The 14,312-nt window shown below is 40.2% G+C and overlaps 1 protein-coding gene across 1 annotated transcript in view; it reads right to left on the reverse strand.

The window, feature by feature from the left end:
• snx30 (sorting nexin family member 30) overlaps positions 1–14,312 on the reverse strand; it is a 37,681-nt gene that overhangs the window by 19,186 nt on the left and 4,183 nt on the right. The window contains exons 3-6 of the mRNA XM_041186768.1: positions 12,656–12,814; positions 9,208–9,403; positions 6,722–6,921; positions 5,176–5,262 (exon numbers count right to left, since the gene is read on the reverse strand). Of these exons, the coding sequence (XP_041042702.1) occupies positions 5,176–5,262; positions 6,722–6,921; positions 9,208–9,403; positions 12,656–12,814 (642 nt within the window). The remainder of the gene's footprint in view (positions 1–5,175; positions 5,263–6,721; positions 6,922–9,207; positions 9,404–12,655; positions 12,815–14,312) is intronic.

The raw sequence follows: 14,312 nt of genomic DNA on the forward strand, positions 1-14,312 counted from the left end.
GTTTTCCACCCACGGTTGTTGACAGGGCCCTCAACCGTGTCCGGCCCATCTCCCGCGCATCCGCCCTCACGCCTTCTCCTCCCTCCCAGAAACATGATAGGGTCCCCCCTTGTCCTCACTTATCACCCCACCAGCCTCCGCATTCAAAGGATCATCCTCCACCATTTCCGCCAACTCCAGCACGATACCAACACCAAACATATCTTCCCTTCACCCCCCCTATCGGCATTCCGTAGGGATCGTTCCCTCTGGGACACCCTGGTCCACTCCTCCATCACCCCCTACTCCTCAACCCCCACCTATGGCACCACCCCATGCCCTTGAGAGATTAGTCAAAAAGAAAAAGGGAAGCATTCGTAAGGCTAGAAGGCTGGGAAAGATGAAGCCCGTGGAGAATATAAAGAAAGTAGGAAGAAACTTAAACAGGAGTCAGGAGGGCTAAAAGGGGTCATGAAAAGTCATTGGCAGCCAGGATTAAAGGAAAACCCCAAGGCCTTTTACACATATGTAAAAAGCAAGAGGATAGCCAGGGAAAGGGTAGGCCCATTCAGGGACAGAAGTGGGAATCTGTGTGTGGAGCCACAAGAAATGGGAGAGATATTAAATGAGTACTTCTTACCAGTATTCACAAAGAGAAGGAATTAGCAGTCGATTTGTCTAGGGAAGAGTGTATAGATAGTCTGGATCATGTTGAGATCAAAAAAGGCGGTGTTAGGCATCTTGAAGAATATTAAGGTGGATAAGTCCCCAGGGCCAGATGGGATCTACCCCAGAGTACTGAGGAAGGCAAGGGAGGAGATTGCTGGGGCCTTGACAGAAATCTTTGTATCCTCACTGGCTACAGGTGAGGTCCCAGAGGACTGGTGAATGGCCAATGTTGTTACATTGTTTAGAAGGGTAGCAGGGATAATCCAGGAAATTACAGCCTTAAGTCAGTGGTAGGGAAATTATTGGAGAAGATTCTTCGTGACAGGATTTACTACCATTTGGAAGCAAATGGGCGTATTAGTGAGAGGCAGCATGGTTTTGTGAAGGAGAGGTCGTGTCTCACTAATTTGATCGAGTTTTTCAAGGAAGTGACAAAGATGATTGACGATAGAAGGGCAGTGGATGTTATCTACATGGATTTCAGTAAGGCCTTTGACAAAGTCTCTCATGGCAGACTGGTACAGAAGGTAAAGTCGCATGGGATCGGAGGTGAGCTGGCAAGATGGATACAGAATTGGCTTGGTCATAGAAGACAGAGGGTAGCAGTGGAAGGGTGCTTTTCTGAATGGAGAGCTGTGACTAGTGGCATTCCGCAGGGATCAGTGCTGGGACCTTTGCTGTTTGTTGTAAACGTAAATGGTTTGGAGGAAAATGTAACTGGGCTAATTAGTAAGTTTGCAGATGACACTAAGGATGGAGGAGTTGCAGATAATGAAGAGGATTGTCAAAGGATACGACGAGATATAGATCAGTTGGAGTCTTGGGCGGAGAAATGGCAGATGGAGTTTAATCCGGACAAATGCAAGGTAATGCATTTTGGAAGGTCTAACGCAGATAGGAATTATACAGTAAATGGCAGAACTCTTAAGTGCATCGAGGGGCAGAGGGATCTGGGTGTACAGGTCCACAGGTCACTGAAAATGGCAACGCAGCTGGATAAGGTAGTCAGGAAGGCATATAGCATGCTTGCCTTCATTGGCAGGGGTATTGAGTATAAAAGCTGGGAAGTCATGCTGCAGCTGTATAGAACCTTGGTTAGGCCACACTTGGAATATTGCGTGCAATTCTGGTCGCCACATTACCAGAAGGATATGGAGGCATTGGAGAGGGTGCAGAGGAGGTTTACCAGGATGCTGCCTGGTCTGGAGGTTATTAGCTATGAGGAGAGGTTGGAGAAACTCTGATTGTTCTCACTAGAGCGACGGAGATTGAGGGGTAACTTAATAGAAGTTTACAAAATTATGAGTGGCATGGACAAAGTAGATAGTCAGAAGCTTTTTCCCAGGGTGGAAGAGTCAATTATTAGGGGACATAGATTTAAGGTTAGAGGAGAAAACTTTAGAGATGTGCGGGGCAAGTTTTTTTTTTTTTACGCAGAGGGTAGAGTGCGTCTGGAATTCGCTGCCAGAGAAGGTGGTGGAAGCAGGTACGATAGTGGTGTTTAAGAGGCAGCTTGACAAATACATGAATAGGATGGGAATAGAGGGATACAGAACCCAGAAGTGTAAAATGTTTTAAGTTCGACAGGCAATATGACCGGTGCAGGCTTGGAGGGCCGAAGGGCCAGTTCCTGTGCTGTACTTTTCTTTGTAAAAGACATTCAGTGTAAAATAACTGGGGATGTTAACCTGTAGGAATCATGTACAAGTTCAGTATACTGAGGCACATAACTGTTGGACACGGGCTTGCATTTATCCTATCATGCATTTATCTACCTCTGGCCAGGCCATTTAGAGAGAATGCCTCGAACACACTTGCATATACTAAGTAGCTCCTTCCATATTGTTACGAATGCAGGACTTTACGAGATGGTTGTGTTTAAAAATGTCTCCTTTAGCTTAAAGTAAAACACAATGTTCTGGACAGAGATGGTGACACTGAACCTCTTCCAGGAGACAGGGCCATGTGACATGGCTATCATGGGAAAAGAAACCCAAAACCAAAATCCAATAAAGTCAGCTGACAATTTTCACCTCGACACCAGGAAATGACCTTTTGGAGACACAGAGGAACATATACAGAGAAACGATGCATCTTCTTCTGCAAAGAGCAGGGAAAGGCTAATGTGTTAGCAACCAAGCAGGATGGTGGTGACAGCTGGTTCTCTGAAAAGGTGACAGGGCTGACAGGTCTTTGAGATTTACGGAACAAGGATTTGCCAAGGTAGGCCTTGTGGATGGAATACAGGCTGACTGGAACAATTTCTGAAAGACACTGGAAATTGCAACCTGTTGTGGAGGGAGAAATGAGCCTGCTGGAAAACTGTAAGTAACTTAGGACTCGTTCTTGTACTGCTACCCATCAACCAGAAGTGCAGTGCACAGCTAAAAGAGTTGTAAGACTTAGCTCGATTGCACTAGTTAATTACTATGAAAACACTTTAAAGGCTGATGTATCTGTTGCCCATTAAGCAAGTTTTGAATTGTATTGATTTTAGTTTGTTACAGTTAAAGTCTTAAAATGTGGAACCTAGTCCTACGATTTATTTCCATTGGTCATTTGGTAAACTCATCTCTTTAAAAGTTCAGTGTTTACTGGGAAATCAATATTATTATATAGTCGTTCTGAACGTTCTGTTGTGGATTCAACTCCAACTCCAGCAACTGAAACACAAAAATCCAGGTTGACACTCCAGTGCAGTACTGAAAGGGAGCTACACTGTCTGAAGTGCTGTTTTTCAGATGAGACATTAAAACATCCTGCCTCTCAAGAGGGACCAAAAGATCCCATAGTGCAATTTTAAATAACAGGGAAGCTCTGTATCCTGACCAATATTTATCCCGAAATCTACTCAACCTGCAGTGTGCAAATAAGCAGTGGCATTTCCTACACTGCAAGAGTGACTCCACTTCAAAAAAAAAATGCAAATTTCTTCAGCACATCCTATGTAAATACAAGTCTTTGTTTTTAAAGGGGTCAGAATGCAAGTCACCTATCCAGCATAAGCTCAAGAGTACAAATCAAGACAAGATTCAGCAAGACTTGGCATACACTCTTAAATCAGAGTTGAACCTCAAACTTGAGAAAAAAAAGTGAATTTGAACATTTGAAACTGCCTTCTGAAATGGCTGAAAAAAAAAAAAGAGGGCTTGAACTCAAGTTATGGAAACAAGAAACTGAGCGTGTTCCAGGGCAAGTTTTAAGACTAACTTTTGCCAAGAGCAACATCAGTTTGAAAAAAAAGGTCGTGCCTGCTGCAAAGCTAAACATTAAAAAAAAAATTAAATAGTGCTATAAAGAAGTGATTTTTTTTTTAAATACCATCAATAACTTGTCTTTCTTGGCACCATTAATGTAATAAAACATCCCAAGGTACTTCAGGAGCATTATAAAACAGAAATTAGACACCGAAACAGATGAAAAAATAGAGATATCAGGACAGGTAGTTTAACCCTACCTCTTTAGGACCATCTTGAAAAGTAGAAGGAAGGGTGGAGAAGCAGAGGGGTTTTGGAAAGTAGCTCCAGAGCTTAGAACCTAAGCAGAAGGCACAGCCACCAAAAAGGGTGAAAAAATTAAACTTAGGGATGTTCAAGAGGTCAGAATGGGAGCAGAGGATATATCTGAGTGTTGTAGGGCTGGAAGGCCTTAAAGATCAGAAGGAGTAGAGGACAGAGGGATTTGAAAACAAGGGTAAGAATTTTTAAAATTGGAGGTATTGTTTCAACTGGGAGCCAATGTATGTCAACAAGCAGTGGTGATGGATAAATGGAATTTGGTGCAAGTAAGGACCGCAGAGTTTTGGACAACCTCAAGTTCATGGAAGGCAGAAAAAGGGAACCCATGTTGTAATAGTCAAGTCGGGAGGATGAGGGCTTCAGCAGCAAATGAGCTCAGGTAGGGTGGAGTCACAGAAGTGAAGGCAGGCAGTCTTAGTGATGGCACAGATTTTAAAAATTCATTCTTGGGATGGAGTGTCACCGGCAAGGCTAGTATTTATTGCTAATCCTCAACTGTCATTTGAAAAATAGATTGAGGAATTTTTTTTTTGGTGAGGTAAGGGTTTTAAGGGATATAGAACAAAGGCAGGTAAATGCAATGTAGATACGGATCAACTATGATCTAATCAAATGATGGAATAGATTCAAGGAGCCGCTGAATATCATCCTCTTTCTATGTTCCCAATATCAGAAGAACACCCAATACTTACTAACAACATCTTTTGCTGAGAGACATTTGCTAAGAAACACAAGGAAAGTCAGGGTCAATCTGTCCTTAAATCAGACAAATGGTACTGTGAACCTAGGCCCACTAGGAACTGGCTCTTGAGCTTAAACACAAGGAGGCCATCTCAATAGTAGGTACTAGATCTCAGTCCAGACCGTACAATGCAGAATAGGTTTGCAAAGCAGTGTGCCACACATCAACCTATTGCTCTACATAAACTCAATAGCTAAATAAATACTGGCATGGCTCTGTAGGCCGAATCACCTGTTTCTGCACTGTTAAATAGTGAATGGTACTCACTCCTTGCTTCTCTTCTTTCTTGTAAGCAGTGGTTTCAAGTTTGGCTTCATATTCAGCTTGCACTTGATCTCTTTTCCTAAGCACATTCTAAATATGAACAAAACAGGCTTTGAGTCTTGGCAAAATGGTTGCTGACACAGGGCCAAGGCCCAGTATCAACAATGCATGTGATGTAATCCATAGCACATGTGACAAGTTAAGCTTCAGAAATTTGATTACTGAACAGTAATTAATAAATTAGTGCAAATCTTTTTCACTCGAGGGACACATACAAATACATCACACTCTCCAGTCAGATGTTGTTAACAAGTCATGAATTATGCACCTAAAGCCTCAGCTGGTGGAGGAATGTAAATGATGGACTGAAATTTGCATGCAAAAAATTAAGAAATTGGATCTGTGAATGGGTAAATATGGAAAATGTGTTACCTGACATCTTACACTTCACTTCTTTACTACTAACAAAATGAACCATTTGAGGTGCTTTTACACATGCAGTTTTTTTTTAAAAATAGGTAACATGATCTAGAATATGCTTCATATGGAGTTTCTGAATTACAAGTTACAGGATCAGCTTGTAATCCAGAAGTAATACTGAAGTTTCAGGACTTCATCGAACTTGATATGCTGTTAACATAAAAAAGTTACATGCTATACAAAGTCCAAATTTGGCAAGAAGCAGCAGCAAAATAATACAGCTTTCAAAATGGAGGAGGAGTGTTAGGCTTGTGCAGTGAAATATACCAACAGAATTTTCCAAGATTCTACTGCCCCATTTCAAGGCTGCTTTGCCGAGTACAACATTGGTTGATAGTCCATAAATTGACTGGCAGAATGGTAGGAGCAATTATGTTATTGGACCAGTAATTCAAAAGCCAAATACCTAGAGAAACAAGTTCAAGTCCCACCACAGCAGCTATGGAATTTAAATTCAATTAATTAAAATCTGTAATTTAAAAACTAGCACCAATAACGGAACTACCATAATATAAAAGCAAAAACTGCGGATGCTGGAAATCCGAAACAAAAACAAAAATACCTGGAAAAACTCAGGTCTGACAGCATCTGCTGAGAGAAATATAGTTAACATTGAGTCCGCGTGACTCTTCACCATAAAAACCTGTCTGGTTCATTAAAGTTTTAAGAAAATCAGCCCCCCTTACCCAGTCTGGCCTATATTCGACTCCAGACCCACAGTGATATAGTTGGCTCTTAACTATCCTGTGAAATGGCCTTAGGGCAAGCCCACTCAGTTCTATTTAAGGTGTCTCACCACCACTTTCACAAGGGCAAATCAGTGATAGGCAATAAATGCTGGCCTTGTCAGCAACACCCAAATCCCACAAATGAACAGAACAAAGGACTTGAGTAGACCATTCCAGCCTGCTCTGCAAACATTATAAAGCATAAATCATATTAAAATGATGGAGTAATGGAGTAAAGCAAAACAAACATATGCTCCAAAGTTCATTAAAAATGAATCACAAGTAAATAACACAGCCATTGGCTTAATAAAAAAGGGCTGACATAATGAAATTTCTCTTACCTTCATTGATTCTATGTAAAGTACATATTCTCGAAGGACAGGAAGAAAGTAATCAGACATGTCCTCAGATAGGTCTTCCAGAGTTATGCAGCAGCTGCCAATACAATTCGACACCCCAATGAGGGGCTTGTTTAGTTGTTCTTCTATAGCAGACCAGGAGGAATAAATGGGTCCATACTCTCGAAGCTCCACCAAGTATTCTAAATAATCAGCACAGGAAAATTTGAAGAAAGAGTCATGCGTGATCAGACCTTGTATGTCAATGCAAACGCATACAAACTTTGTGCTTTGCAATGCACAAGGTCTTTCACTCCTACCCACCTTTCCTCAATGTGTTCCTTATTAATGCTCTCCAGTTCTGATTAAAGCTTATGCACTTTTCCTTTCCCTTATAACTAACTTGCATGTTTTCAACAAGCTCCTTTTCTGTTTCAGATTTCCAGCAACTACAATAGTGTGTGTCACCTTAGCTCAATAGTAGCACTCTTCTCAGTCAGAAGGTCATAGGTTAAAGTCCCAGCCCAGGCTTGCCCACCTAACCCAAGCTGGCCGTTCCGTGCAGTACTGAGGGCATTCTGCATTTTAAGAACAGATGGTCATTTATTGGTTTGTGGGATCTTATGTACAAGTTAGCTGTCAGATTGGATTGCGATCATTATTGTGTATGCAATTATAAAAACATTAACTAGCTGTTATGACACAGCAGATGGGTGTGTGCCAGGCAGATCAAATCCATGAGGGAAACTTGATCATGATCTCACAACAGTTTTACAATTTGTATTTACTTTGAGATGTGTGCCCTGAATTCAGAAGTAATAAGTCCACCAAGGCTTAAGATTTTTCTTAAAAACTAAAACTAAAATATTTGTTAATAAAAGAGAAGATTTCATGCACATACATAGAACTACAAATTACTACTAAAACAACTCCTAAAATCCCAAATTAACCTGGCAACGGTCCAAAAATAGATTTTTTTTTAAAGATTTTATACATCCAGCAACTTAATACAATACTCTGGACAGCGGAATTACAAATGACTTTTCTCCAACTTCAGTTTCTGTAGACAGCGGGCTTATGCACAAATACTGGAGGTTTCCTGAAGGCCATTTCACACATTTCTATTACATCTCACAATGCCTTCGCCTGACATATGCCTCATTCTCCTTCATATGTTTTGCCCCTTTTTAATTTGTAAATTTGATCACTTCATAAGTCTTGAAACTGTATCTTCCTCAGAATATAAAAACGTTTATGTTGTCACTACATATCATCGTCAGTAACTCTAGAGAAAAATATACACATTCCTTAAAGTGCTTACCTGGCTATTTGTAAATAAACAGGTCCCTTTGAAATCCAAAGCCCCTTCATCTATCTACAAATGCAAATTCCCTTTACACCTTACATGCTAAGACCCCAACCATGTTTACTCATTAGCATATTAAAGACACTCCTACACCTTACTTCTTTTGACAGACTGACAGACCGACAGACCCCATAAACCTACTTTACAATAAACCAGAAAAACATTTTACTTTCATGACACTAGCTATGAAGCACTTTAGAATATCCAGAGGGCAAGTGTTTAAGCAAATTCAAGTTCTTAATTCAAAATCAATCTCCACACTTGCACAGTGTGGTTAAATATAGGGGAGTAGGGTTGGGGTGAAAGAAAGTCACTTGCAGATGACTTCCTTCGCACAAACCCATGTCTGTAAGCTCTCATTTGTTTAAGATCTCATTTGTTTATGTAATTTGCCCGGTTGAGCAATGTCCCCCATCAATCACACCTGGAAACTGCAGGAGTGGAATTGATTTTACACACAATTTCTGTTTGTTGCAGTCTAAAGACATGCTTATTTAAGTGGACTTGGTAAATAGACTTTATTTGCTTTGCTGTGGAATTCACAGGTTTAGCCGTGAGCCCTGCTGGCTACCAGTCCCTCCCCTGCCTCCCAAATCATTTATTGACACCACCATCAACCAGATACTCAATCTGATGTTTGCTTAAGGCGGTAATGGAAACTGAATTACGGAAACCAGTGCAATGTAAAAATGCACCTTTATGGTTACAAGAAGCATCAAGTAAAAAGAAATTAACAATTTAGTTGATGCTATAGGTGAAGGTGGGATGAATTTTGACAAACATCACCACTCTCAAAGCTAAAATGAAATAGTTAGAGCTTCAAGAATCAAGATGGCTAGCTTCCAGAAGAGCTAATCAGAGGCCAACAGGTCATCACCATGACAACCACCAAATAGGAAATGCTTTCTCACTGACACTAACTCGTGACAGGGCAAGTGAGATAAAGCACTCAACCTCAAGAGCAATGACAGAACCTGTGAACAAGAAGTGTTTATTTTAGGACCTCCAATCACTCAGGAATTTAGTTATAAAGCACCCCACCACAAAATTAACCAGAGCAAAATCAGTGCTTAAAGACCTTACATTCAACAAAGTTCCAAAGGGGTCGTTTCCAGTGTCTTACCAGCTTGCTCTTTGACGATCCTCTGTGCAATTCGGTCAATTGTTCCCAGCTTCTGAGAAAACGTGTCCAAGTAATCCCCCATTGCAGCGAACTCCACAGGCCGACTTCTTAACTTGTAACCTCCGGTAACGTATTTTACAGACTCCCCCATCTTTGTGATAAAAGCTAGGCCTTGCTTTTTGTAAGGATTCAGATCCTACACAAGTGAAACCCAAAAACAAAAGTTAATTACAAACAAATATTTTCTTTACTCTGGCCAATAACCAGGAGGGGAGACGAGAAGAAAACAATTTTACACAGCGAGTTATGATGATCTGGACCTAAAAAGGGTAGTGGAAGAAGTTTCTTAGTAACTTTCAAAAGGTGACTGAATACCCAAAATGGAAAAATTTAAAGGCCTAAAAGGGAAAGGTCAGGCAACTGCTAGATCAGGGCTTCTCAGATCTGCAGATCTAAGACAAGATTTAGGGATCGTGAGCTCTGAGGCAGGAATGGCTGCATTGAAGCATGGATTATTTTTAAAGTTGGGATGCCCCTTTAAATCCTCTTTTTGTTAGTGGATGTGGTCTAATGCACTGTTCTCAAGGGTCTGATACCGCAAAAAAACTTGTGAATAGGTAGGAGTTCATTACTTTTGGAGAAAACCTGCCTTTTCATCAACTTATTCCAGGGAGGGTGGGGGTAGTTGGCTGAAGGACTGGGGAGATGGGGCACAATTTCTTTCCAATTCCCACTGCTCAACAACTGAAGCCTCTCACCATCCCCATACAATTCGCTCCTAGTTCCCAAATTTTCACCAAGGTGAAGAGCAGACAAATCACTTGGCAAGCATGCAATCAACTCCTGTGCTTGGATTCTTATAATAAAAGTCAGGTTAATTCATGACAACAATCGAATCCTTGCCACTTAGTACAACACTCCTAACAGCTTAATAATTATCACACTTTTTAGCACAACCAATTTTTTACTTTCTCCTACCAAAATTTTCCAATCATAAATCTTAAGCATTAAATCAAAACTCTTAAAAGGTTTACTTGGATGAAATGGATGTTAGCAATTTTCTAGTAGGGCTTCTTGACTACAGCATCAAGAATTAAGTATTAAACCACATACATTTAACATTAACAAGTTAAGAATCACGAGCCTGAGCTCCTTGGAGGGATCAGGTGGAATTTATTCTAGCTTTATAATCCTGGAACTCCCTCCCTAACTGCACTGTGGGTGCACCTACAGTACATGGGCTGCAGCGGTTCAAGGTAGCAGCTCACCACCATAATCTCAAGGGTAACTAGGGATAGGCAATAAAAGCTGGCCGAGCCAACAATGCCCATATCCTGTGAATGAATAAGTATTAAAAAACTGAGCCAGTAATGTCTCAGTATGTTATCCATGATAATAAACTCAGCACCAAAAGAGAGGGAGAGATAGAAAAGATTGTCTGGCAGCTGCTTGGTGGTGTCACCCACATTGATCAGTGGTGGGCATTTGCCAAAAAGTTACAGGAAAGATTTCTTAGCTTGTGGTTAAGTTATCCTGATAACTATCCTTAACAGCACAGCCATTCCTTATGCACATGCTGTATGAACCCAAAGCTGTTATTGACAGATATATTTGGTGACCTAAAGCAAGTTAGCGTGTTGGGACACAATTATCATACTTCACCATTCATAAGCATCAGCAACCATGAAACAATAATTACATTTTGCACAGTTGAGAACATGGGTCATAATTCTTTACAGGCGGACGACTGCTTTAATAGCTTTGTGGTCATGCCTAGAGCAGATGTTTTGATTATTGGGGTTACTTGAGCTGCCCTGCATTTCCTTCTTTTATAAGGAAGTAGTTTCCTACATTCATTGGGATGCTCTTTGACTAATTGGCTACGTGTCAGCATGGAAGAAATTCAAACAAATTGAATTAATTGGACAAAACGATGGATTTTTTAAAATCTGATTTACTCAAGATTTCACTCCTTGCGACAAGTTTGTTGCCCAAAGTTAAACATTCATCTGCAACATTGCTTTCTCATGTGTTTGAATCTATAAAGCTATAATTATACTCCTACAGTATGTGGTGGATTCATAATGCAAAGGCCCCACCCATCAAGGCACCAATTTTTTTTTAAAATAGCAGCTTTCATCATGTATGACTCTCTATAAGTGTAATACTTTATGACACTTCCACTAAAGAAACATTAACGCTTTAAACATTCCTGCAATACTTGAGGCTACCGCTGCTATAAACTCATTTAATTATTTATTTTTAAAAAGTTCATACAACTGCATTGATAGACAGTAAACAACAGTATTGAAACTTTGACAGCCATCTTAAAAATCAGTCATACTTCTGGAGATAGGTTTAAGTTAGGGTTGAGTTTGCTGCCAATGTGGTGCATGTGCAGTTGTACCACTTCACTCCCATGACATCAGTGAGTGACAGAGATTTCTACTCATTCTCCCAACCTCAATGTGATACTTACCCTCTCCATTTAGTTTCTTGACTTTTTTTTTAAGGATTTTGGAACCAGAAAAGGCTATTTTATTCAGCACAAAATACAATACCCATTTTCACCCAGGCAATTTTCTTTAGCTTTATCTTTTTCTATGGCATGCACCCATTTCAAACAAGTGAGCACATACATACGAGGCTAGAGACTTCAAACTCCCTTTAAAATGCAAGGCAGCAGATTTTCACATCGCTGCTTCTGAAGCTACTGAAGCACCTAGACACAGCCACAGAGATTTAAAATGGGCTGGGAAAATGACTGGCTCCCTTATGGGTACGTGATCCTCCTCACCTGTTATTTACTCGATGCTCTGTACCTCAAATGATTCAATGTGCCCAAGTTGGGAACACAAAAAAAAAAAAAAAAAATCTGGACTAATTTTCTAAAAATTCAAGGAGAACACTAAACATATAGATCATGTTTTATCTAACCTCAAATGCTGAGTGGTAATTTAAATTTGTGCATTTATTTTCCATTGTCAGCAAGATTCAGCTTTAGGTTTACTGCGCTTGCACGGACAAGTGCACATGCATAGACGTGTGTCCGCAGCCATCTTGTATTGGAGACAGCATTAAATTAGTGCTGCTCTTAGCACTGCTGTTAAAGAACATCCCTCAGTATAAAACTTTAAAATGGATAATACTGTCCCTTGTGGGGCTGGGATTGGTATTGCATTTTAATGCCAGTTTACCATTGCAAGAGGCTCCATTTTACAAAATGATGGATAAGACAAAAGTCAATTTCCACCCATTTTTCATTAACACTGAATATTCCTACACCATCTTTTTTGGTCACATGCCAGTTTGTACCAATATTCCACGCGAGTAGTTTTTAAGCCACACTGCCCAGTCATGATCTTAATATTGTACCACAACAAACTTTCAATCCTCACCTTCCCTACCACATTGCTGAAGATGAAGATTTAAGATTTAAATCCCATACCTTTACTGTAAGAAAAACATTGAAGTGGTCATTAAAGGAAAGAACAGGATGATCTGCGATTCTTTTCAGAAATTTGTCGAGTGCTTTCCTTCTTGTTTCCACAAAGTCTTCTGAAAAGCGATCCACCACTCCCTTCACCACGAACTTTTCTGGAAGCGGCTGCGCAAAAAAGGAAAAATAAAGTGTCTCCAATTGCTAAATGAAAAGTTGTTTTTTTTTTAAACAAAACAATCTTTTCTAACTTCAATCTGAAAACCAAATGTTTAACTGCACAAAATAAACATGAAATAGTTAACTCCTATAAGCTGCCCTACACACCCACTCCTGCATACAACTATAAGAGATCGAACAGGTTGTGGCCACAGAAAAGAGACAGCCGGATGGTGACCTGATAGAAGTCTTTAAAATTATGAAGGGTTTCGAGAAGGTTGACAGAAGATGATTCCATTTGTAGGGGAGTCCAAAACCATAAATAAGATAGCCACTAATAAATCCAGTAAGGGATTCAGGAGAAACTTATTTACCCCAGAGAGTGGTTAGAACACGGGTCTCATCAACATGTGAAGTAGCTGAGGCAAATAGCTTCGATGCACTTAAGGGGAAGTGAGATGAATACAATGAGAGAAAAATAAATAGGATATATTGATAACGGTAGATGAAGTAAGGTGGAAGAGGAGACTTGGGTTGAGTATACACACTACTGTAGGCCATTCAATTTAAACAGGCTATTTCTTTGCTATAAAATTCTGTATAATTCTACACAAAGCATCTTAATATTTTCCCTAAAGTGACCACTTTTGAAAAGATTCCATTGGTTTGTGAAAGGCACTAGCCAGTTCACTGTTTATGGGAAGATGACAGGGGATGACTCATACATGACCTGGATTATACGGCTGCATGAAAAGTAGATACTGGGCACGTAAGTAGATTAGCGCAATGGACAGATGAGGTGGAAGATGCAATTTAAATGGGGATAAAGCAAGAGGCAATACATTTTAGAAGAAACAAAAACTGAATTTGGATGAGAGTGCATACCACTGAGCCAAGGCTGAGGCCGAACTGATATTTACTATGAGAAACAACAACAATGTATATTTATGTAGCACCTTTAACATAATGAAACATCCAAAGGTACTTTATAGGCATATTTTCTAACAAAATAAGATCACACAAGGTGATATCAGGTCAGATGGCCAAAAGCTTGGTCAAAGAGGTCAGTTTTAAGGAGTGCTTTCAAGGAGGAAAGCGAGGTAGAGGCAGAGAGGTAGAGACAGAACTATAAGCAATGGAATTCTAAAGCCTAGGGCCCTTAAGGTTCAGCCACCAATAGAGGAGTGATTAAAAATCAAGAATGCCCAAGAGGCCAGAACAGAGGTGGAGAAGGGCAAGACTACAGTTGGATATGAAAACAAGGCTGAGAATTTTAAAATCAATACGTTGCTTCACTGGGAGCCAATGTAGGTCAGCAAGGACAGAGTGCTCTTCAAAAATTTACATAATACTTTGGCAAGGACAGGATAAATTAAAATTAGAAACAATTTCTGCATGCATTTATCGCAACATAGAGAGAACGGGCACTCAGTTCACCAGGAGCGGGTGTTAAAATAAAATGGTGAAAAAAGTTACTGTACTTCAAACTGGTCATTACAATTTGCAC

The sequence above is a fragment of the Carcharodon carcharias genome, chromosome 4 (genome assembly GCF_017639515.1).
Source record: "Carcharodon carcharias isolate sCarCar2 chromosome 4, sCarCar2.pri, whole genome shotgun sequence".
Taxonomy (NCBI): domain Eukaryota; kingdom Metazoa; phylum Chordata; class Chondrichthyes; order Lamniformes; family Lamnidae; genus Carcharodon; species Carcharodon carcharias.